The sequence below is a fragment of the Microchirus variegatus genome (assembly GCF_963457635.1).
Source record: "Microchirus variegatus genome assembly, chromosome: 1".
In the NCBI taxonomy this organism is placed as follows: domain Eukaryota; kingdom Metazoa; phylum Chordata; class Actinopteri; order Pleuronectiformes; family Soleidae; genus Microchirus; species Microchirus variegatus.
Window position 1 is genome coordinate 39,702,715 of NC_139802.1, and position 25,421 is coordinate 39,728,135.

At 43.7% G+C, this 25,421-nt stretch overlaps 1 protein-coding gene across 1 annotated transcript; it reads right to left on the reverse strand.

The window, feature by feature from the left end:
* Positions 1 to 797: 797 nt before the first annotated feature.
* jmy (junction mediating and regulatory protein, p53 cofactor) lies at positions 798 to 22,548 on the reverse strand (the record flags this gene model as incomplete). Its single annotated transcript, XM_083890361.1, has 10 exons — positions 798 to 1,120; positions 2,481 to 3,012; positions 3,880 to 3,969; positions 4,255 to 4,341; positions 4,427 to 4,617; positions 5,295 to 5,460; positions 5,822 to 5,991; positions 6,212 to 6,362; positions 12,812 to 12,985; positions 21,682 to 22,548. The coding sequence occupies 10 exons, from the start codon at positions 22,546 to 22,548 to the stop codon at positions 798 to 800; spliced, it is 2,751 nt and encodes a 916-aa protein (XP_083746487.1).
* Positions 22,549 to 25,421: the final 2,873 nt, after the last annotated feature.

Consider the following 25,421-nt stretch of genomic DNA (forward strand, 5'->3'; position numbering starts at 1 on the left):
CCTACTGCATATGTGTGCCTCTGTTTTTTTTTTTAAAGTTAACGTTACTTTAGAGACTCGTTTTAACAATCCAGAGTCACGTAAACACGACGTCACGCGCGTCTGCGTTGGCGCCGTTAGCACTATTATATTTATTTGAAAAGTAAAAAAAAATTGCACGTTTTGGTCGCAGGATGATGAATATGAACAAAATGTAAAAATGTGCAATGATCCATTTTGAAGCAGCTTCACTTCTAACATGTAAAAAAAAATAAAAAAAATAAAGTACGATGAGAAGGTTTAAGCCAGTCCGCAACTGCGTTTCCTTCTTTGGGTCAGTGGGAATCATCCTATCCTGCATAATATACGTTTCCATATAATATATGACATCCTTGTGTACTGAGAGAGTCTGAATGCTATCTGTCAGTGAGAGTGAGAGACACACGGGGAAAAGAAAAACACTCGCTTCTTCAAACAAACCCATCACAGCAAGCTACAGTACAGTACGGTACAGTACGACTCCCAGCATGTCAGCGGGAGTTTAAGAGGTCGTCCCCTCGCTAAGAATGTCACAGCAGCGACGTGTAAAATGAAAAAAGATTAGTGGTCCACACATGAACAAGCATGAAACAAACTCAGTCGTTCTCTGATGTATAAAAAAAACCAGTTTTTTTTGTTCAGATTGCACCGAGCTCTCTTCAGGCGTTCAAACCCTGACACGTCCGCTTGACTTGAGCCGTCGCTCAGTGTCTCTTCATTTTGGCTCCACGTTTGTAATAATAATAATAATAATAATTATAAAAACAACTTCCAATGAACTAGTTTTCCCAGTCAGTGCATGGAAGGCCTTCATCCTCGGACTCGGACTCCGGTGAAGCCTCTTTGATTCGCCTCAGAGCCTCGTGGATGCTGCGGGTCAGCGCGTCGGCCGAGTGGAGGAAGGACCTGCCGTGACGTTTCTGCTGCTGCTGCTGCTCGGGACAGGTGCGCACCTTCTTCAGCCTGACGCCCTGTCTGATCTGAGCCAGGATGTTGTCGCTGTCGTCGTCCGGGTCGGGCGCCAGGACTCGCAGCTCGGCCTTCCTCAGGTGGAAGCTGCCCCGTTTGAGGGAAGCCAGCACTTCGTCCATGGGGGAGCTCGCTGTTGACACACACACAGGGGTTTTTATGAGCAGGTTTGAGATCATCGCATGAGGTGTTTATTGGCTGCAATTAACCAGTTCATTCTCTTTCTGCTGTAGGATGACTGATGAACTCATAAAAGTCAGCGCAGAGGGCAGGGGGTGAGTCACTAAAGCTGTGTGATGTCAGTCCTAAGTGGCGACTTCTGGCCAGTTTACCCTTGTTTGTATTTTTTTGAGTGCTGTGTGCGATTATCATGGTGACTATCCTCTTAGTTTGTGCCAGCAACTGCACTAGAGCAAGCTACTATTTTGTGGCTAACTTGGCGAACCCGTTTCCTTGGCGAAGGTAAGATAGCAAGGCTATGGTTAGCATTAGCGTAGACCTAACATTATACAAACACTGTGCAACCTCATTAGGCACAACGCAATTTTTTTACATTTTCGATTAGCATTAGTGTAACTAGCTGTTGTGACCAGGCAGGCAGCGGCTCATCAGCAGCAGCTGCGCTGTCTGGAGCTTGGCAAAACCTGTTTCCAAAGGTAAGCTAGCGAGGCTACGATTAGCATTAGCGTAGGGCTAACATAATACAAACTGGTGTGGCTGACAGTCACAACAGCTAGCTACGCTAATGCTAATGGGAAATTTAAAATTTTGTGTTGTGCCTAATGAGGTTGCACAGTGTATTATGTTAGCTTTTACGTTCCTTATCATGCATTACCATCGCTGAAACATCTTCTTCAGCTCCCACTATAGGAATACATACTTACCTACGGGCACTGCACTAGTTATATTGATCCAGATTAATTACATATGTGTAAAATATGGCGATCAGGGTCACACAAAATATAAATGCGTCCCATCTGCTCCTATTTTCTGTCTTGTTTAACCTCTACCTTTGTTGCAACTGGTATCTAAAGAGGATTTCAGCAAATACGATAAAAAACACATGGTTGATTCCATCATTTTAACATCTCACGTGTTGGGCTGATACTAAACAGATGATCAGGGTTTGAGCATCAGTTGTTGTCATTACCCTGTATTTTTGTTTGTTTTTGTTAATCATGTCCTCAGGTAATCTTATAGGATTATATTCTATTGTCTCATCTGATCAAATGATCGCTCTGATGCAGTTTTGCTGCTATACTTGTTTGCTTTCATACTTCCCTGGTAGATATGAAGTGATTTTTGATCTATAAACTGATTACTGACTCAACAGTTGTATATAAAAAGAGTGTTTCTGTTGCTGACAGTCACCACAAGGTGTCGCCAAATCGACCAGGAGTCTTCAGGATCAGTTTAAACCAATGACTTGATAACATTTATAAAAAACAAAGTAAATCCTCATGACTTGACTGAATCACTTGCTGCCTCCTCACCTCTCCTCCACTGCGAGGCGTCCAGCGAGGCCGTCTTCCTCAGCTTCTTCCTCGCCGTCAGCAGCTGGCTGCTGTCAAAGAATCGAGGGGAAAACGGGGCCAGGGGCAGTGACGTGGAGTCGGACTCGCACTTGTGCTGGCGCTCTGGGCTGCCTGTGGTGTCCTCATCATCCAGGTGCTGGTCCTCCAAGGAAGGAGGTGGTGGTGGTGGTGGTGGTGGTGGAGGAGGAGGGGGAGGTGGAGGAGGCGGTGGGGACAAACGAACAGATCGGGAACCTGAGACGGGAGGCAGCGAGAGGAAGGGAGGCAAAGAGGAGAGACCTTCAAGGTCGACGGTTGGCAGGGACATGCTGTCGTAGCCGCAGACGTCGGGAGGAGTGGGGGGAGCGGAAGAGAGCAGCGGCATGTCGGAGATGCAGTCCGTCTGAACGCTGGCCGCCTGGGTGTTGGGCTGCTCTCCCGCTCTCCTCCGACTGTGAGGCTGACTCAGACGCAGGCGGCTGGATTTGAGAGTCACCTGACCTGGGTAACGCTGTGTGTGGAAAACACAGGAAACAGAGATGAAGTGATTGTTGGACAGGTTTCTCTTCAGAAGAGGTGACTCATGTTGAGCATCAGGGCCCAGACACTGTACATGAGAGTGGACATTATGAAACACAGAGGTTTGCCTTTTGAGTACAACCATGCTCCTATAGGATGCTTCTGTCAATAACCCTGGGATCCATCTATGTGCTGTGCTTTATCATTTATTTTCCTTTAAATTGGAGCATAATCTATCTATAAAGCGGGTTGTTTGTGTCTGTCTGTGACAGGCATATCTCGCTGACCACGAGTCAGATCGCCCTAAGATTTTTTTGATTTTTGCTGATTTATCACGCGACACCAGACAGACAACGGCTCATCAGCAGCAGCTGCGCTGTCTGGAGCGGGGAGGTGGGAGGGAAGAGGCTGTCCTCACCGTGGGTGAGACATTTTAACACGGTTCACCGCAGAACATGGTATTATACTGAAATGACGAAGCATGCTACTACTTTGCGGCTAACTTGGTGAACCTGTTTCCAAAGGGTAAGCTTGCGAGGCTACGATTAGCATTAACGTAGGGCTAACATTAGGCACAACGCAAATGTTTTAATTTTTGATTAGCATTAGTGTAGCTAGCTGTTGTGGCGTGGCTGATGCATACTTCCTACGGGTACTGCACTAGTTTACAAAACTGACCATAAACTAGCAATAAATGTTTACTGACGTTATAAATCGTCTGAGAAGAAGAAGTTAATTTTACCCATATACTTCCATTCAAATTGACTTATTTTGCAACCAGTGGAGCCCCCTGTTGGCTACTTGCGACTGCCTACGCTCCACTTTTCAAACTGGAAGACCGGCCTGTTGATGCTCTCACCTGTTTGAGGCTGCGGAGTCTGTCCAGCGTCCTCTGCCTGTCCTGGCTCACTCTGGCATTTTGTTTGGCTTCATCGTCCTCTTCGGTCTCCTTCACATGAAACGACACATTGAGATTTCACTTGTAGCACGCTGTTTGTTTTGGGTTCTTCAATCGACTCCAGATTGGTTATGCAAAACTGCAGAGCGTAACTTGTAAATATTAACAAATGTCCATTCAAACCATTGTCAAATGAGGACACAGAAGGCGGACGAGGCCTATCAGATCAACACAACTCTCTCTGTATCAGTGTTTAGATCTGTTGCTGCACTGCACACAGGAAGTGATTTGTTTTATGATGACTTGCAGTCAATCCGGAGCTGTGTAAGATCTCACCTGTTGCAGTTCCTGAGGCAAACTGCTGTCAGCAAAGCTACCATGACGCTGCTGGAGCTTCTGATTGTGATTGACAATACAGATTTCCTAAATGAACAAACGACAAAAAAAAAAACACATGAATGAACGTCATCTTCACCGACTACATCGACTGTAAATCGTCTGAGCTTGCCTTCTTGTTTTTGAGGTAGACTTTCTTGGCAGTGATGCGACCCCGGCGAGCCTCGAGCTGCCGCGTCTTCTGCCGCAGGGCGCCGAGGTCCTCGTCTCTGAGGGGAGACGGCGGCGTCGCGGGGTCTTCGACCCCCTTCATGGCGTCGGGGCTCTCGAAGGCGTCGTAGTAAACAACTTCGTCCTGTCGCTCTGGTGCAACATGAGAACAGACTGATGAAGAGCACAGTTGTGTTTAGCTGCTGTTCAAAGTTAAACCGGCAGTGTATAACTTTTTTGATGATGATGATGATGATGATGTTAGTATTCTGCTTTGGTTTGATCTTCTTGAACTAGTATGGACCAAAAATAACAAAACAATAAATAAATAAATAAATAAATAGACAAATAAATAAATATGTGTAAACATACAGGAATAGCCATTTTCATGATGAAAATGTATTGTTTTTTTTTATTTTTTATTTATGTATTTAAATATTGATATCTGCATTTATTTATTGTTTTGTCACTTTTGGTCCTCCATAGAATTAGTACTGTGGTGGTTTGTTGTCAATCATCAGCAAATTGATTATTACGTAACTTTGAAATAGTTTAGTTTTTATTCGTTGACATTTTGTCATAGTTTTTGTGATCTTAACGCCTTGTTTTCATCAGTGAAAAAAGGTAATTGACGAACTTGAAGATATTTAAATTGCCGATTAAAATGTCCGTAAAAAGGGCCAGAAAATGTACTGTGAGTGTTTTTCCTCATTTCTCCAGAATAACTTTCAATATCTGGCGGTTATTTACAATTTAGTACATGATAAAATGAAGACAAACAAACTGTCTGCTGTCAGTTGACTCTCACAGACGTCTGAATAAGCGCTCACCTGTCATCTGCCTTCGCAGACTCTGCAGCTGAGCGGTGAGCAGCAGCTCCTCGCAGCGCAGCACCTCGGCCTGGATGTCGTACAGCTGCAGCTGCAGCTCGTAGTACAGCGCCTCCAGCTGGTCCAGGCGGAGCATGGCATCCTCCCCGCCTTGCAGACTCTGCATCTAGATCCACAGCCACACGATTAATTACGCGACGCGTCGGTAAGCGAACAGATTTTTCCACTGCCTCGCATGCATGTGCACATTTGTTTTTATAGTATCCCTGTGGAGAAAAAAGTCTACTGCAGTTTTGTGAATATTTTCTCATGTAAAGAAAACTGTGAGTCATTTCCACTGTTGTAAAGCAGGATGTTATGGACTCCATGACAGGATGTCTGGGTCATGAGGTCATATTTCTCTCTTGACTTGTCCATATTCAAGTGTTTCTGTCTCACTGAAAACTCACTGAGCACCACAGGCCCTTCATACATAAACCCACCCAGATAAACTTCATACACTTCGGTCAAAACGAGAGCCGTTTTACCTCCTCCTTCAGGCCGTGTTTCCTCTGTTCCAGGCAGATTTCTTTGGCCCTCATCAGCTGCAGAGTTTCTCTGGACACGGCGTACTGCAGTTGCTCCATGCGATCCACCGCTGCGGCCCACGCCGACTTGCCAAACTTCCTCTGGTCGGAGCGCATACGCTCGTGGATCGCTGAAACGAGCGCAGTTTGAATGTCACAAATGGGTCCAGAGGTCAACTATTTTTTATAAAACAAGATTTCTGATTGTTTCAGCTTCATAAATGTGAATGTGTTCTGGTTTCTTTGCTCCAGATAACAGCGAAACTCAAGCACATGAGAGAGGTCAGAGGTGACGGACTGAGACGGAGAACGAACGGGCTTCAAATACCGTGCCGCTGTCGTTTTTTTTACCTTTCTGGGCCCGAGTCGTGGTTTCAAAGAACTTGACGGTCAGGTCCTGTATGGACAGCACGGCGGCGTGAGCCTTCTTCTGCCACTCCTCGTCCTCCTTCTTCAGGCTCTCCACACGACGAGGGCCCAGCCGCTCCGTCTCCAGCGAGATCTGCGTCGGCACAGGCAGGTAACGGCAGTGCAGTCAGTACAAAAACACTCACACAAACTCAAAGAAAACATTCCCTCCCCCCCGATATTATTCTGTACATATACTGTCCTTTGTGCAACATGACAAAAAATATTACATTCAGCTCCACTAGGCGCTCTCTGTGTTTCGATCACAGAGAACACAAAGAAGTGATTTCTACTGCTCAATATAACCCGGTCCCCAACTGTTAAGTTCTGTGTAATTCTTTTAAATCCATAAAAAAAACACCTGTACATTAAAGGGGAAATGTGCTGGCGTTTATTCACGTAAACTTGCAGCCGGATCTGAGACAACATGGGTGCTTTTCCTCACAGGTTTCAGAGGTGGTGGTGTCATGTCAAATTGAGCAAAAACATGAGATATAAAGCTATTCTCTTAAGTGTAGTGTGGAATATGGATTAATGCAGTTCCTTGGTGCCATTTATAAAGTTTTAACCAATAACTAACCTTTCTGCATGGAATATATATGTATATATATATATATACTGTATATATATATATATATATATGTATATGTGTGTCTGTGTGATGGACTGGCACACTGTCCAGGGTGTGACAGCTGAGACCCTCATGTGGAGGATAAAGTGGTAGAAGATGGATGGAGGAATGGATATATTATATGTTCACAGAACAATAATAACAAAGAAAAAAATCCAATTTGAAAACAATAAATTACTCAGTGCTACTTCCTGTGCTGCAGTTCCAGCAACTTACAGGAGATGGTGCTCACAGTGGCTAATGACCAAAGGCATGTCTGTGTTTTGTGTACAGTGACACTAACCCAGTGTCCTACTGGGCTGGTATAAAAGATGAGAGGGAAAAAAAAAAACAACAACACGTTGATAACAAAACCAGTGAAGCTGCTGCCAGTTTTAGTTTGGGGGTCACATGGTGTTTCCTGGCAGCTCACCAGCTCGTGTCAGGCCTTGTGGAAAAAAGGGGGAAGAGGAGGGGGATAAGCAGTGCCACGTGGAGAGTCCTGTCCTGGGAGTTTACTGAGAAATACAAGACCCAAATACTTCAAACTCCCTGGGTGGAGCCACACACACACACACACACACACACCTTCTTATGTGAATAAGTGAACGCAAGACAGATGTGAGAAGGTGCTGAAAAACAAACAAGCGCACGGGAATCACTAAACCTCAAAGGCCTTGATTTATGTCGGGCAGCAGTCTGCACGTGAGGAACAAGAACAGGGAGGGGAGGTTTTATTTTGGAGGGGGGGGGGGGGGCGGTGAAAGTGGGAGCTAGTGGGGGAGGAGAGATTACGTCAGACATGAGGTCACTGTCGAGGTATCTTTCCGCACAAAGAGAACACAGCTCGGCATCGCATCGCCGAACAGAGCTGGACCTTCACGTGAACACATCAAACAGGAATCCCGACATTCGGTGCCAGCGGAGCTTCCGTGACACTGTTGACGCGAATGGAATGAAGGATGTCGTGTTGTTTGACCAGGGTTGGGTAGTAACGTAACATAACATTTTAATCTGGATTATGTCATCAAATGACAAGATAAATAATAGTAAGTCAACTCTGGCCACACTGGGGACACACAGTGAGAGACTGTTTTTGGGAGAGGACAGACTGATGAAGCTGTAGAGCGCATGTGTCAAACTCAAGGCCCGGGGCCCAGATGTGGCCCGCCACGTCATTTTATGTGGCCCGCGAGTGATTAATTGGTCTTAAAAATCTGTGTTAAAATAGGTCTATGCTGCTTTGAGGCGTGCGTTGACCATTAACTACATTTCCCACAATGCATGGCGATTGCGTAACGGATGTTACGGAGTAGTTACCTTTATTGTACATTATATTTGGTTACATTTATTCTATATGACAGTTGCATCTAGCCCTTTGAGGGTAACCATTATGCTGACGTGGCCCTCAGTGAAAATGAGTTTGACACCCCTGCTGTAGAGGATTCAGGTGAAGGGGGCGGAGCCTGGCTTGCGTACGCAGGAAGCGGGACTCTCGCTCAATTCATTCACTCTGGATTAAGCAGAGTTTCTCCCACTGTGTTTTTACATGAACTCAGACATTCGCCGGACATGATACAGGAGGACGAAGCAGCAGAGTGAAATCCTGCAGATATTTTTTTGGGAATGGTGGGTAGGTAGGTAAGGGATTTGACATTCAGATGTGACCATTCATGATCATCATATATATTTTATTTTTGGTACTGTCCATTACACTGTCTGTCAAATTATTGTCAAAATGTTCTGTTCCGCATGTAAGAACATAACAGAAACAATACTCTGAAGCACTGTGTCAACAGGGAGCTGTTGTGCAGAGTGGTTCTGTGTTGTGTTTAAGCCTCTGACTGAAAGTTGGCAGCAGGCTTTAGGCCGTTTGTCTCCCCCTGCTTCCACTCCCTCTCACGACACACAAAGAAAACGGTATTGTTTATGCACGCACTGTTGCCAATACACTGCTCTTCACGACCGACGTTGTGATTATTCAAAGATAATGCGAGGGGCTGAGAAACTTTCGGTGACCTCTTGATGCAGGTACGCGGCAAGTATGATGTATCTGCTTTGCTCTTAAGTTTGAATTATGTGTATGAAACATGGCCTGGGGAGGGAAAAGAAAACTCATTTCACATCACTTTCTTACAGCAGACTGAATAACAAAGGCAGGAGGAACGGCAGGATGATGTCATGTCACAGCGAAACTCTACTATCTCTAATCCACTGCAGCCTCCTGAAGTCACCTGGTCACCTGACCTAATGCCAGCCCACCGATTTTTCACACAATGTAAGTAAGAGCCATCTCCTCTCACACTCATTATCATACAATGTGGAGACACACCGAGGAGAAATTAGCTCACGAAATGTTGATTGTGTGAGCCTCATACATCACAATGCCCTTGTATTTTAAGCCGCATATTTTTCAGTTGTCACAATGCACGGCGGTGTTTGTTTACTCCTCTGAACCACTTCCTCTAACACCTCTGGTTAACGGCTGCTGCTGACAAAACACAAGACGTGACACACTCGCCCTGAAATAGACGTGACGTGAGGTTCCCGTGGTCAAGTGATTACAGCATGGAGGCCCCTTATCTCATTTTGGTGAAAATAGCCTTCTTTTTGTCCGTAACAGTGCGAGATAACACAGGTTTTATCAGGCAGCTGCAGCCACCAATCTATACAGGTCAGAAGGAACTACAGTGGCCTTCACATGCCGAAAATGATGACGAGAGAAAGCTTCTGCTTCAAAACATCGGCTAAAGTAAATGTAAAAAGCTTATTCTGAGGCTATATAAAGCAAACGTATACTCCTTAGGGATGCACAATACTGGACTTTTGCAGATAACCAATACGGATATATACATGTTTTTCCCTTCGCCCAACTGCAGACGTCTCCTCTGTAGTGAAATTAACATAGTTTTCATACTCATGTCACAGCAGAGGTAGATATTAATTTTTCTTCACTAAGCAAAATAAATAAACATTTTAAAAAAATAGTTGTAGAAGGCACTGGCATAGAATTCAAGGAGGTAGCAGCCAAAATCGGACTGTATCGATATTGTGCTGATAATAGTGTTGGGCACTAGGTTAATGGCGTGTTTCCATGACGACTGACTGGAAAAAGACGTGTGACGTCATGTTTACGTGCCGCGACACCGGAGTCCAGGCACCGTTTACCAGTTAGCTACATTAGCTGCATTTGCTCCTTTCGCGCCGGTTAGCACGCCTACAGTCGAACTGGAGCGGTCTGTTTATTAAACATAAAAAGCAGCGCTATAAATAACCAACGTACCTGTGTACTGCGTACGTGTGCCTCTGTTTTTAAAGTTTAGCGTTACTTTAGAGACTCGTTTTAATAATCGGGAGTCACGTAAACATGACGTCACGCGTGTCTTTTTCCGGTCAGTCATCATGGAAACAAGTCATGCTATAATGTGCGTTAACGCGCCCATCACTAGCTGATAATATGAATTTAAAGGCGCCACTTGTAAGAATGTGGCCAAAAACGGTTACTACACTCAAATTCAATACCGCGGTCTTTTAGGTTTCGTTTTCTCCGCCATTGTAGCTCGGACATTTTGAGACCATGTTGCTTGCGTATAATAATTTAGCCTCCATCTCGTGAACCAGGTTATCCGAACGAATTACGTTAGCTTCAGCGAAGCCAGGTAACGGAGCTCGCTCAATTGCCATGACAACCGTTTGCCACGTCATTGGTCCACTCCACGTGAAACGGGTAACTGGAGCTCGCCGCGTTACAAAACTATCTCGTACAGAGAAACCATATATTATTAATTCACGACTGCACTCTGACCTCCCGGGCAACAGGACACCCAACCCCCGCGCCGCGCTGACATGTAATAGCGCTGTCCCACAATGCACCATTCACCTAAAATATCCCACGCCTTTTGTTGTTGTCCATTCATTCAGGTGCTCATTCATTCATCCGTCCATCTGCCGTGTCATTCACTCATTCGGTGAGACCGAGGCGAAGCTGTCGCTTTGCTGACTTAATCATCATAGAGCTGCAAACAGTTGTTTCCATTCTTGCTTTGGTATAATGGGCTTAATTTCTCCTCATTGTATTTCTATTCCATTTTTCTTATCCTATATTTTGTTTACAATCCCCCCCCCATCTTGACAACATCACGTAGGATGCAAAGTGCATGCAAATGACCGAGCATTGCATGTCCTAAATCCCGAAGCGCTCGCTCTCCCTTCCCATTCCTTTACCGTGGAGTGAAATCTCTCTCGTGATCCCCTGACTCATCAGTTCAGAAACGACCAACCGCCTCTGCTGGCATCAATGATTCATTTGCATACAGCTTTGTTTTCAGCCGTTGGGTTTCGCCCTAAAGGGGAGCAGGTGGGAAAGCTCCAGACTTAAGCAACATTTGGAGTTAAAAATTCTCAGGTAGAGAGCCATGGAGCATCGTCACTGATCTCACTGATGGGTTTTTAACGGGTGCAGTGGTCGAGCGGGTTGTCAGGTCGCTTTTTCGCTTATTTTTACAACACCACCATAAACATCCATCCATCCATCCATCCATCGCCGACAGCTTTATTCTCACTGTCGTAAAAAACTAACTGCTGACGCTCCCTCCTCCCTTCCCTTCTCCTTTCCTGGCCATGTGCATTTGTTTTCAACAGAGCCTGCGAACACAAACCTATGGAGCCATGCCTGTAGGCATCCATTTCGCATGCTTCTGTGTTTACTTATGTGTGGCCCCTTTCCTGGTCGCTTCCGCTTCCTCACAACCTCCGACAACGGTTTTCCCTGAATACTTTTTCTCCGGCTCTGCCATGATGGCTAAAACAATGCTATTTCAATGCCTTGATCTGATAGACGGTACCTAGCTAGGGTGTGTGTGTGTGTGTGTGTGTTTCTCTCAAGGCCCAAGACTTCAACCATCACATCACAATGACTCTGAAGCTGTTACATTTGGGTCAAAACCCTGCATCCTACTGCTTTAACAGGATAAATATAGACAATGACAAAAAAACCAAAAACATCCACTATCACCAGATTTTAGAGAAAGTGCTGCACGCATTTTGGTGATTGAGTGAAATTTCTAAACATAGATCAGCACCCGCCCAAGAACCAAAATTCCATCATAATATACACTCGTAAACACACCCAAACACTCAGTTGTGCTGTGACACAATGTTGGATCATCTCGCCGTGCAAGGAATGTGGCTCGGAGAAAGAAAAGTACTCACAACGGAGGGTGAAATACTCTGGGTCTTGGAAAAATCGAGCCCATTCTCCTCCTGTGTTTCAATACATCAAATGCATTTGAGTCAGAGACTGTATGTTACATCTTTCTTTGAGCCTGTGGAAGCAGTGAAGAAGCAGCAGAAGTTGGACTGTGACCTACTGACCCGTGCTCTCTTCTGTGAGACAGTAGAGATTAGCCGGCAGATTTACTTCCATTTTCAATCCCTCTGATGAAGCAACACAACAAAGACGGAGCGATGGAGAGAGAGTGTGGAAAACAGAAGAGTGTGCTGAGGCTGCAGAATTACTGAGTGGTTTAGTGGCTGCTGTAATAATACTTATGCTGGTAGTTAAGCTGCTCTGGGTGGAGAAAAAAAAAAAAAAAAAGCCTCTCTGGCTGATCCTCTTCCCTCCACAGCCCCCAGATACAAAGCTAGAGGGTAGCACAGATCGGCTACTAGACCATCACCGCTGCGTGCGGCCACAGCAAACTAATGCTAATGTCATTACAGTACACTTAGAAGGGCACGTCCAATGGAGGACTTTATTGTGCAGTGGTTCAGGGCCCGTTTCCCAGCACTAACCACCAAAGACAGCCACTCGACTCGAGAAGCAGCCTGACACGAGTGTGTTCCAGGGACGGACCAGTTAGCCGACTACAGCGAGGTCTAAACCTACTTAAATCAAGCCCTCAAACAGATGGTAGTGTGTGTGTGTGTGTTACCTTAATCTGCTGTCTGCGCAGCATTGCCAGTTCCCTCATGTCCCTGAATGGCTGCAGCAGGTAGTGGTAGAGCTGAGTCGTCGCCTCCAGCAGCTCTCCATACGCCTCGTCCTCCTCGGGGTACACCTGCAGCAGCTCCACCATGCTGTCCATGGCTTTGTGCTTGTCCAACACCTGGAAACCAAAGGAAAAAAAGAACGAAAAAAAGAGATGGGATGTTGTTCGAAACACACACTGCGTCTTATTCAAAGACTTATACAAACACATTTATGGCTCCTGTAATCAATTTCTGTCTTACACAGTGGACCTTTTATACCAGGATTCAAATGTGTGCTAATTCATAATATTACCCAAACAAAAGCTCTTTCAAAAGCTCATGGGAAAAAAAAAATAATCAAGGCCGCTTTTAATACGAACAAGAGCAAAGAGTGTGAGAGAGCGCACACACTAGCATGTGTGGTCATCGGAATTCACTCAGACATTGTATTTTATAGGTTAAGTACAGTGAGAATACACTGGTCCCAACGGCTGCTGATTCATACCATATGTCCAGCTAACCACAGAGTGTTCATTGTTCCTGAGATAAATGCTATCAAAACAAGCTATTGTACACACAAACACACAATTCATCTCGCTGCTCTCTCAGAAAAACCACTAGATTCCATTGACACAGGACAATACACCTCCTTCTCCCCTGCTTCATATAATATTGAAATTTGCCACCATCCGCGCTTCGTGCAAAGTGGCGGATAAAGTGCTCTTCTCTCCCGTTATGAATGGACACTCTTATATTAACTCCAGACTGCTTTTTTTTTTTTCCCCCCAAAGCCATCCATGTTAGGGACTGGCCTAGACACAGCACGATTCAGCTCGAACACTGCTCCTACTGTTTACCTTGGTCCAGGGTCTCCGTGGTAACCACCGACCAACCGCGCACCAGCTCCCTTGCCCCTGCAGCGAGGAAAATGCCTGGGCTAAATGAGCTGACTCCTGCTCTGGCACCGGCTAGAAAACTCTTTTATGTGCCATATTATTAAGTTAAATAACATCATGTTAAGATTAAGAGGCATTTAATTTTTTTACCACCTTTGAGCTTTTGTTTGCAATGCAACCCTTCCCTTCCCTTTCTGCTATAATGGTATTTACATAGTCAAATGTATTGTTGGTGCTAACCAGAAGGCTGGTGAGTGTGTGAGAGCTGCTGAGCTGGCAGGATTACATGTCTTAATTAGAGGCAAAACTATCAGTCAACTGATTTAAAGCAAAATGCCAAACAAGTCCTTGGTCTGGGGGTCTAACTTGGACATTGTAAGGTAAAGTCAGCGATTCAAACTTGCGATATTGATTGAAAACATTTAGATTTTTGTCATTTTAGTAGTTACTGTAGCCAGGAGACATTCAACATGACCTAAAGTTTCAGTGTCGTGAGAGCGTGTTACAGGGAGCATGGACAGTTGGGAATGGGTGGATGATGAAATTTCTCTGCAGACATAGAAAGTATGACTCGGGCCTTAGCATTTCCCTCCCCCCCTCCCTATGTTACCTCATTCACTCAACACCAAACAGTCTAATGTTGCGCTTCCATCGTAGTACGGTTTCGGTTTGGTACAGTTTAGAATGGTAAAGCCCTGGCTCAGGCTTGCATTTCGACTGAGAACTTGTACCTTTACTTAGTTGGCGGGGTGTGGGAGCGGTGCCCCGATGGCCGCGTCAGCTAGATATGTAGCGTTACCTCGTACCGGTAATATGACAACAAACGAGGACATTGGGTAGCAGTCCACCCTGACCTTATCGTACCATTTTACTCTGCGACCCCAAGGGAAGGGAACGTTTGGGGCGGAGTATTTTTGGTACTTATTCCTAATGGAAACGCAAAAAAATACATACCATACTGTACCAAACCAAACGCTACACTTGGTGGACCAAAAAGATTGTGGTGTGTTTGTTTTTCGAAAATTTAGGACATGACTGAATTCCTGATCAATAGTGGGGAGTTAATGTAAGAAAAACATCGGAATTACATGCATGCGTGGAACATTCAATGTGCTTAATTGATAAAAGAAAGAACGCGTTAAAGTCGACAAAGAGCAATGGGTCCATAATTACAGGATGTTGAGAGTTGATTTGAGCTGGAGTGCAGTCGCTTGCAGCCCTATCATCACAGCTAACTCCAGTTTGTCTGTGCTAAATCTGCCCCGTTGTTGCTGCAGTACTTCTCTTTCTGCCTTTTAATTGAAACATCTCACAGGAAGAACACGCCCTCGACTGCGCTACGAGCAGACGCTTTTTTTTTTTTTGAAACCGGGTGCTATTTCGGAGCCGCGGAAAGAAAAGGAAGTCTATCGGGAGGGGAATACACTGTTATCTTTCCCACAAATAGCACACACACGCTGTGACTCAACTGAAATCAGACCGACTGCCACCAATCCTTTACTAATGTGGTTTCAAAGAGGACAATGTCAACACTTTGTGATCTGTATGGACCGTCTGAAGCCCTGCACATTTTCCTCCCGCTAACATCACTGAACTCTTCCGTGTTGCTTATGGTTGGTACTTTCTTGGCTCAACAGGTACCGGCCATTGCTGCCCGTGAGCATCCCACAAGTTTTTGTCTTTTTTTAGACTCTTTAGAGTTTTTGCTCTAATACAATCACCTGACCATGATGTTGTGGTCTTCCCTTTATTAAAGGGCGCTTTCACACCTATAGTTCGATCGCTTTGGTAAACTGTAGAACTGCAATCTGGTCATTAAAATGATTACAAATTGGATTTATTTCAGTTTTTTTCCTTTGGCGGTCCTCGGTCCAATGTTGGGTTCCTAAATTGGCCCTCAGGTATCAAAACTTTGAGAACCCCTGCTCTAAATTAACCAAAATAGACCGTGAAAGACCATCGGCACTGGAACCAGACTAACCCACGTTTTCCACCAGGCGCGTTACCGCCGCGGAACGTAAACATCGCGGACATCGGAGCTGATCGCATGCTCGTTGAGTACGGATGGCTGCGCTGCCATAATGTGCCCGGTGGGGATTGACGCTGGGCAGAGGACGGCGCAAAACTGTGGCGCAAAACCATGGCGCTGACGAAAAATTTGGGGTAATCCCGTATCTCATTTCATAGCCATAATGCATTTAACTATACCGTTTCGGAACCGTACCAAAGTAGGGCAGATAAAGCCGTCCGAGATCCGACCGGTTGATTTGGTGCGCACCAAAGTACCGCGATTGCATTCACATCTACGCAAACAAACCGAACCAAGGCACTTAGGTCCTTACATCTGCCCATTTCTTCCGAGTCCAACATGCTGATAATTGATAATTATCGCAACAAATATCACTTAATTTAAGAGAGATTTTTGTTCCTGACTAAATATGTGTGCATGGACAGTATGCCGAACCTTTGTTATAGTTCTGTTGAAGAGCTTAAAAAACAAAATTCACACCAAACATACAAAGAAAAACAAGTACAGTCTAAAACAACAGTGTTGGGACACGGTTGTAAGGTTACCTTAGAGGCTGTGGTTTGTCGCGCTGCTGATCTAAATTGCATTATACTGGTGTTTCTAATCATAGTTGATATTAATGAGGTGAGCAAAACTCAAGCAACACCTCACGCTGCAGCCTGGAAAAAAGGTTCATCTGAAGTTAGTCTGAAATATGTGCTTGTGTTTGTGTATTTCATGGCCTGAAGTCTTATGTTTTTTAAAGAGTACATGTAAAACTCCCCTCACTATTAAGAGATAAATGAATCTAAACATTAGTTTATAATGAAAATAAGTAGTAGTTGGAACTGTGGATTGCTTGTTGTTAGCAGAGCGTCACATTACATTCAACACGCTCATGTTTGATGTCAAACATCAAGGCTGTTTTAATCACACGCTTTATATTTATCCTCCCTCCATTACAGTGTAGTCAATGTTTAATTAGTTTTTTACCATCTACATATATATACACACACACACATGATAACCAGAGCACAAAGCAAAGTCATTATCTCGAAGCCTGCGACGTGTTGCTTTTACTGTTCACTGAGCTGTGTGCGTTCAACCACAGGCCACAGATAAGGAAAAAAAAAAAAATGTGATTTGTGGTCAATGATTGACACGAGGACGTCCTGCGTTGGACGTTTTTCCACCGTTTTTTCCTCGTGCCTGTTTTTGAGCCCAGACATCATCACACATCACACAAGTCAGGAGCCTGAGGCTGTTGTAAAGTTGTTGTTAAGTTGTTAAGTGCACAACAGCGATCCTCCACCTGCTGTATACACACACACACACACACACACACACACACACACACACACACCACACACACACACACACAGCTGCCACGCCAGAAAAAAAACTAGAAGAAACACTCTTCATAGTTTCCAAAACATTCAGTTTACTCTCATGTGTGACGAGGTAGAACACCAAAATATATTTGTTTATCAACCTCATTCCTATTTTAGGTAATAGTTCAGGATTTCTGAGGTGGGTTTGTATGTATGAGGTACTTATATCTGTATATATTTGACCGAGAATTATTTTGCGTGAGAAGAGATTACCCTACAAAGTTAATGGAAAGATTCAAGTAAATGTAACATTTTGTGCTGGCAGTGTCTCATTGTCACTACTTTGAGTTTTGCTTGGGTTCAAATATTTGAAATTGAGCAGGGTTAAAAAGCGATATACGCTATTATTTTATTATTAGTTATGTTCATTTGTTAATGGAAGTAAGGCACCCATGGGAAGATTTTTACCAGTATAATTAATCCATATATATATATTTATATATATATATGTGTGTGTGTGTATATATGTATGTATATATGTACTTGTACTTACATGTGTGAATGTATATGTATATATATATATACGCGCATATATATTAGTGTGACATGTTTCCATGACGACTGACCGGAAAAAAGGCGCGCGTGACGTCATGTTGACGTGCCGCAACACGGCAGTCCAGGCACCCTGCTTACCAGTTAGCTCCATTAGCTGCATTAGCTCCTTTTAGCGCCGTTATCGCGCCTACAGTCGAACCGGAGCGGTCTGTTTATTTACAAATAACCAGCGTACCCGTGTACTGTGTATGTGTGCCTTTTGTGTGTTTTTAAAGTTTAGCGCTACTTTACAGACTCATTTTTAACAATCACGTAAACGTGACGACGCGCCGCGCGTTAGCGTTCATGCAGTTAAACGCCGTTGACGCGTTGCCAATGGCAGTCCAGATTAACTGATGACTAATAATCACGACTCAACCGTGTATTTCAGAGTTACCCGTCAAATTACTGTAATTTGGAGGTCGGGAAAAAAAGCATGAAATTTTTACGACATCAGCGGTGAAGCATTTGTGCGTCCTCCTTTTCCTATCTTTACATTCCAGTAAATTCAGATTATGCGTGTCCTGTTGTTGAAGTTATTGTGTTCCTTCCTCTGCGTTTGCAAATGCCCTTGGAACGAAAGAATTAAAACCCATTTCATTTCATGAACAAAGAGACGAGACAATTGTGTCTCTGCTGCTTTTTTTTTTTTTTTTACAACTGCACCAATCAATTCAGTGTTTGCTTTCTCTAATAAAACAGAGTCTCTTTGCCAGGTCATTGAGTTCAAACTGTTTTTTAATGAACGGTTTTCAAATCAAAATCAAAATATATGTCCGTAAATTGACTTGATGTCGGGTTATGTTAAAAGCTAATCCTATTTGTAAAGGTTAGATGCTATAATTGAGCCGTCGTACGGGATTGACCGTGTTTAACTGGTGCAGCTATGAAAGTGACCCTCTCTCCCGCTTCTTCCTGACCCCTGCTCTTTGTTCTTCGTGAGTCAATCTGTTGAACAAAAACAAGAGAGCAGGTGACAGACTTCTGCCTGAGGCTTTGTCTCCTCTCCAGGGATCGTCATCGCTCATGTGTTTATTTAGTAGTACTTGAACTCTGTCTATTCTCCTCCCGCTGGGTTTGTCGCCGGTCGTAACTGCTGCGACGCTTTGGTAACGTTAGACAAAACGATCGCTACGCCCCGTAAAGTAACGCGTCCGCCGGATCCTCACGTGCTTGTTTTGGAGCTTAAATGCGCGTCTTTGGTCGGCCGTGGCTGAGCGCCGCGACCAACACTGAAACAATCCCAACAGCTGTGCTGACGCGTCATCTCTCTCAGCTCCACCCCACCCCCCACCCCCCGATTGTGTTCTGCTGCTCGGCCAACTGGAGTGCGATGTCTGGCCAGGAGCGGGTCATATTACAGGCCTGTGAACTCGCGGCAACAGATGGTTTGTCACAGTGTGGGGGTGAGGAGGGGGAGGAGGAGGAGGAGGAGGAGGAGGAGAGGGGAGGAGGCACAATGATGCTGTGAGAACGACATGCAGTATGAGACCAGTCTCGTGGCTCTTCCTGCAGCTTCCCCCTGAGTTCAACTTCAAACTTTTCCACTACCATCTGAACCAGACTTTCCCAAACATTCAACCATTCAACACATTACAAGTTGAAGGGGGGAAAAAAAAACCTTATACCATAACTAATCTATGGCTCTCGACCCATCCATGCCATCTCTGGGAATAACTGATCTGAGGTGTAATCTAACCCCTGTATCAAGGTCATAATCGGCACAGTGTGGAAGATATAGAGCAGAGGTGTCCAAACTTGTAGTCCAAGGGCCGCGTGTGGTCCCCCAATCTATTATATGCGCCCCCCCCCCCCACACACACACTTTATATAATGTTATAAAGACAACATGGACTGCGACCTCTAAACACAGCATGTGTGTGGCCGAGACACAGCTGTCGGAATATAAAACTAAATATAACAAGACTTGGTTGCAATTATGACATAATTAAATGTATTACATTCAACAAGTGTTTTAATTACATTTGTCCACATTATTTTTGTTTTTGACATTACTAGATGTATTTTACCTCCTATGTTTTTATTGTGAAGTATGCATCGTTCCACATCAAAACAAGCACCATTACTTTGAAAATGTGAAATATCATAATATATAGCTATAAAGTAGTACTGATATTATTAATATATCTGTACTATATACAGATAGTACTATATCGATATTGTGATGGAATATTGCGTTATAATTGAGAAAAACACATTTTTTTTTTTTCCTACCTCTTGAGCAGACTACACTCTTAGAAATAAGGGTTCCAAAAGGGTCCTTCTACAAGGGCTGAGGTTCTACCCGGAACCATTTGCTTCTGAAAAACCCTTTTCCCGAAGAAAGGGTTTTTCAAGGGTTCTTGGTAACACTAATGGTTCCAGTAAGAACTATTTTGATCCAGAGAACCCCTTACCTGAATAAAGGGTTTTAAAAGGTTTCTTGGTGGAACCCTCCAAAAGGGATCCAGGTAACAAATTAACCTTTATAAAAAAAAAAAAAAAGGTTCTACCTGGAGCCATAAAGGGTTCTCCTATGAGGTTCTCCTGTCCTGGTCACATGATGGTGCTGGTCGACATTATATCGCTTTATAAAATGTTGCCTGCAGGTCATATTCAGGATTTACAGATCTCTCTCTCTATATATATATATATATACACATATATACACATACTGTATATATGTATACATTTTTGTTTATATATAAAAATTATGTTTTGACACACATTCTGACTTTAACTCATCTTGTGCCTCCGATTTCAATAACATTTTAAAATGTAAACATTTAAAATTCTACTGTGTCCAGCCCTATCTCTGACTGCATTATGTTAACATGATAATTATTATGTTGACCTTTTTTTTAAACTCTAAAGATGGCAGCGCATGAAATTCCCAGTAAATGTGAATTCTTAAAAACATCAGCAGGTCTTAGTAACCAGTCGATTTTTGGCTTTTGAACTTCTTAATGGGTAGAAAACCACAAACACGTGGCAAACATGGCACAAATATGAGGCAGGAACATTCATAGCAACTATGCAAAGTGTCAAAGTGTGTGTTTGCACGGTGCACTAGAACCTGACTGGGGCTGTCACTTCATTGGCTGATTAGAATTTTTGCATTAACAAGCTGTTGAACAGGTTTAACCAATAAGTTGAGTGTGTGTGTGTGTGTCGGGAAGCATGATATTATTGGATTGATATTGGCCGGCTTAAAGGATAAACACACTGATATTGACTAAAACAGGCTGCTGTCTCCTTAACTTTTATAATTAATATCATTTGTTTAGCTTGATTTATTTTGCAGAATGAAGGATTATTATTTTCTACTACAGGAGAATACTTCTGCACTTGGGTGCAGGGAATTAGTAGGGATGTGAATCTTTGGGTGACTCACGATTCGATTCCGATTCTTATGGTCACGATTCGATTCAAGCGATTCTCGATTCTAAAATTGATACAACGCATAGTGTGTAAAGGCTAATTATGGCATCAAAACAATACAGTTTGTATAAGATAATGTGATAAAAGACAAAAGTTGAACATTTTGTTCATTCAAAACAAATAAAAACTTACTTACTGTCCAAAAAAATAACTTAAGCATAAATAAAAACTTGGGCTAGCTGTCTTTTTTTCTTCCAGAAGTTACAAAAATAAACTGTACACAAATAAAAAAACTGGTGTTTTTTTCAAAATAGAAACTTAAAAAAAACAAAACCATTTTTTGGAATTTTTGAAGTTTATGAATTGATTCAGAATCGTGGATGTTTAGAATCGCGATTCATATGTGAATCTATTTTTTTCCCCAACCCCTAGGAATTAGTATCGGTTATTGACCCTGATATATCGGTCAAAAAGTAAAGTCCAATATTGTGCATCCGTAAAATAAATAGATAGATAGATAGATAGATAGATAGATAGATAGATAGATAGATAGATAGATAGATAGATAGATAGATAGATAGATTGATTGATTGATTGATTGATTGATTGATTGATTCACTCACCTCTTGCATCCGCCTCTTGGCCCGGTCCAGCGCGTCCTCGTAGCCCTTCTGCCTCAGCTCACTCAGGCTCTCGTAGTACTCCTCCTCCGCCGCGTCGTCGCTCTCGGAGAAGAGCACCTGCGAGAGGATCTTCCAGCCGCAGGTGTCCAGGGCATGGCCCAGGTACACCTGCAGCTGGTAGCACAGGGCCTCCGTCTCCCGCTGCGTCATCCCGGCGCACGCACCGCCGCCGAAGAGCACCGTCCACACTCCGGACTGCTCCTCCGGGAAAGACGGCAAACACGGCCCCAGGTCCGAGTTGACGGAGCACAGCTGGAGGTGAGCTGCCCTCAGCTCCTGGAACGTGAACAGCCCGGCCCAGCTGTAGTCCTCGCGGCCGCTGCCCTCGCCGTCATCGTCCGGAGACAGAGGGACATCCACGGGGTCCAGAATCTCGATATCTGTGACCTTGGGTGTCACAATGTCCCAGGACCCTAACGTGTGGCTGACGCACTCTAATGTCTGCGAGCCCCCGACTTTCGAAGCCCTCTTCTCCGCGGCACTGCTCTTCGTTGCCCCTTTAGGCACAGAATGAGGTCTAACTTTAGTCGCTTGGCAGACTCCATCTCTCCTCTTCGTCACTGGACTTTTCGCGTTATTCTCCGCAGCAGCAGCAGCGGTGGCGAGGGGGCGACTACAGTCGAGGAGCGGGTCCAGAAAAGTGGCCCGTCTTTGCGCGGTTCTGTTGTGGCAGGTTATGGCGAACTTTCCCTCGATGTCGTTCCAGGCCACGATGAAAGCGAATTTGTGCCTCTCTTTTTCGTCGAAGACCCTGGGTCGAACCGACACCCATCCGGACTCCAAGTTGTCCTCCATGGTGAATGACATCTCACTCAGCCAGTGAAGGAGACAAGGAGATTAACGCTATATTTGTTGTTTTTAAAAAAATATATATATATAAAAAAAAAAATGTCGAGGCTAAAAGGCTTCAGCTAGTGAGCTATGGCGAGGAGCGATGACCGGAAAAGTACAATCCATGAGCGCAAATGCGAACGAACCAGTGTATATTCAGCGGTGAAACAAAGGCTCCCCAGCTTTGTTTACCCACTGTCAGCTGTGCGCAAGCGGCCGAGTGCGCAGCTCGAGTCGTTCCACCCCCCCCCTCCCCAACTGCGGTCAAGACAGCCAACCCAGTTTTTTTGCTGTGCGTGATTATAGCAGGTTTACGGTAACAACGTCTCAGAACTGCTTTCAAAATAAAAGCATCCCTCGGGTACATAGCGAAAGACTGTCATCTAAAGCAAACACTAGCAACGGAAATGTACGGAGGTTGAGAAATGTACTTTCAAAACAAAAGCTCATATAATTGACAATTGTAAGCTTAAGCCATTACTTTTTTTTATTGGAATACGCCCTGTTATCACAGACTAGTTCCATTTCAGGGTGATAGTACATGACCTGGTTGTGTGACCCATTAAGTTTAAAGACATTCTGATGTATAGTTTCAGAATAAAAGCCCGTCAAACTGTCGAATATGACACAAATTACACATGATTTTGGATTCAATTTAAAAGGAAACGCCCTGTTATCACAGACTAATTCTACTTCAGGGTGATAGTACATGACCCCCTAGTGTGACCCATTAAGTTTAAAGACATTCTGATGTATAGTTTCAGAATAAAAGCCCGTCAAACTGTCGAATATGACACAAATTACACATGATTTTGGATTCAATTTAAAAGGAAACGCCCTGTTATCACAGACTAATTCCACTTCAGGATGATGGTACATGACCTGATAGTGTGACCCATTAAATGTAAAGACATTCTGATGTATAGTGTAGTGGCCAAAGTACACTTAATTCCGATGCCACTGAAAAGTCTTCAGCTATAGTAAGGTTCTAACGGGCTTGACTCGTAGGCACTGTTTTAATTCATCAGTCACGAGGGCAAGAGAAAGTCATATGAAGGGTTTGCACATTTATTTCCACTTGCCGTACGTCCAAGTTATATTCCTGTTGACATGTATCCAAGCCTGTCGAGGATCACCAATGCATAGAAATATTCCTTTGACGTTCCAAGTTGTGAATGATGACCAATAGATTCCAACAGTAGACGACGTAATCCAATATCACGTAGTGACCTGACGGTCAAAAAACCTTATTACACCTAACTTAGTAAGCTAAAAGGGACACATGAAGCCCTGGCCTGCTAGATATTCTCAGTACATATATCTCAATGCCTCTTTATATCACAGACAACAAAGAAATCAAAAGTGCCCTTTAACCAAAGGACAAAGTTAGCCACAAAGCTACACATATTTAACAAAAGGCTTAAGGCCAACAGTTGACATTAACTGTTTACAAATTACAATGTAACAAATAATCTTGTACCAACCACCTAAACGACCCCATACTAAACCCCACATTGGCTCCTACATATAGTTTCAGAATAAAAGCCCATCAAACTGTCGAATATAACACAAATTACACATGATTTTGGATTCAATTTAAAAGGAAACGCCCTGTTATCACAGACTAATTCCACTTCAGGGTTCCAAAATCATATGTAATTTGTGTCATATTCGACAGTTTGACGGGCTTTGATTCTGAAACTATACATCAGAATGTCTTGATACTTACTGGGTCACACTATGGGGTCATGTACTATCACCCTGAAGTGGAATTATTGTTTGATAACAGGGCGTTTCCTTTTAAATTGAATCCAAAATCATGTGTAATTTGTGTCATATTCGACAGTTTGACGGGCTTTTATTCCGAAACTATACATCAGAATGTCTTGATACTTACTGGGTCACACTACGGGGTCATGTACTATCACCCTGAAGTGGAATTATTGTTTGATAACGGGGCGTTTCCTTTTAAATTGAATCCAAAATCATATGTAATTTGTGTCATATTCGACAGTTTGACAGGCTTTTATTCTGAAACTATACATCAGAATGTCTTGATACTTACTGGGTCACACTACAGGGTCATGTACTATCACCCAGAAGTGGAATTATACTTTGACAACAGGGTGTTTCCTTTTAAGTTGAATCCAAAATCATAATAAATTTGTGTCATTTTCGACAATTTGACAGGATTTTATTCTGAAACTATACATCAGAATGTATTGATACTAACTGGGTCACATTATCAGGTAATATACTATCACCCTGAAGTGGAATTATTCTTTGATAACAGGGCGTTTCCTTTTAAATTGAATCCAAAATCATAATTAATTTGTGTCATAATCAACACTTTGAAGGGCTTTTAATCTGAAACGATACATCAGAATGTTTTTGATACTTACTGGGTCACACTATGGGGTCATGTACTATCACCCCCCCCCCCCCCCCCCAAAAAAAAAAAATTCTTGTCTTAAGCTTACAATTGACAATTATTTGAGCTTTTATTTTGAAAGTACATATCACAACAGCTTACAATTGTCAATTATTTGAGCTTTTATTTTGAAAGTACATATCACAACGTCCGTTCATTTCCGTTGACGGTCTTTCGCTATGTACCCGACGGATGCTTTTATTTTGAAACCAGTTCTGAGACGTTGTTACCGTAAACCTGCTATAATCATGCACAGCAAAAAAACTGGGTTGGCTGGCTTGACTGTCGTTCACGGTGTGTTGGCTGACTGGCTGGACCGCAGTCCTCCCCACCACCTCCGGAGGTTCGGTTCTGGCAACCAGGCGGCGCGGGTAGAAGTTCACCGGACACCGCGGTGTAAACGCAGCGAACGAGTCTG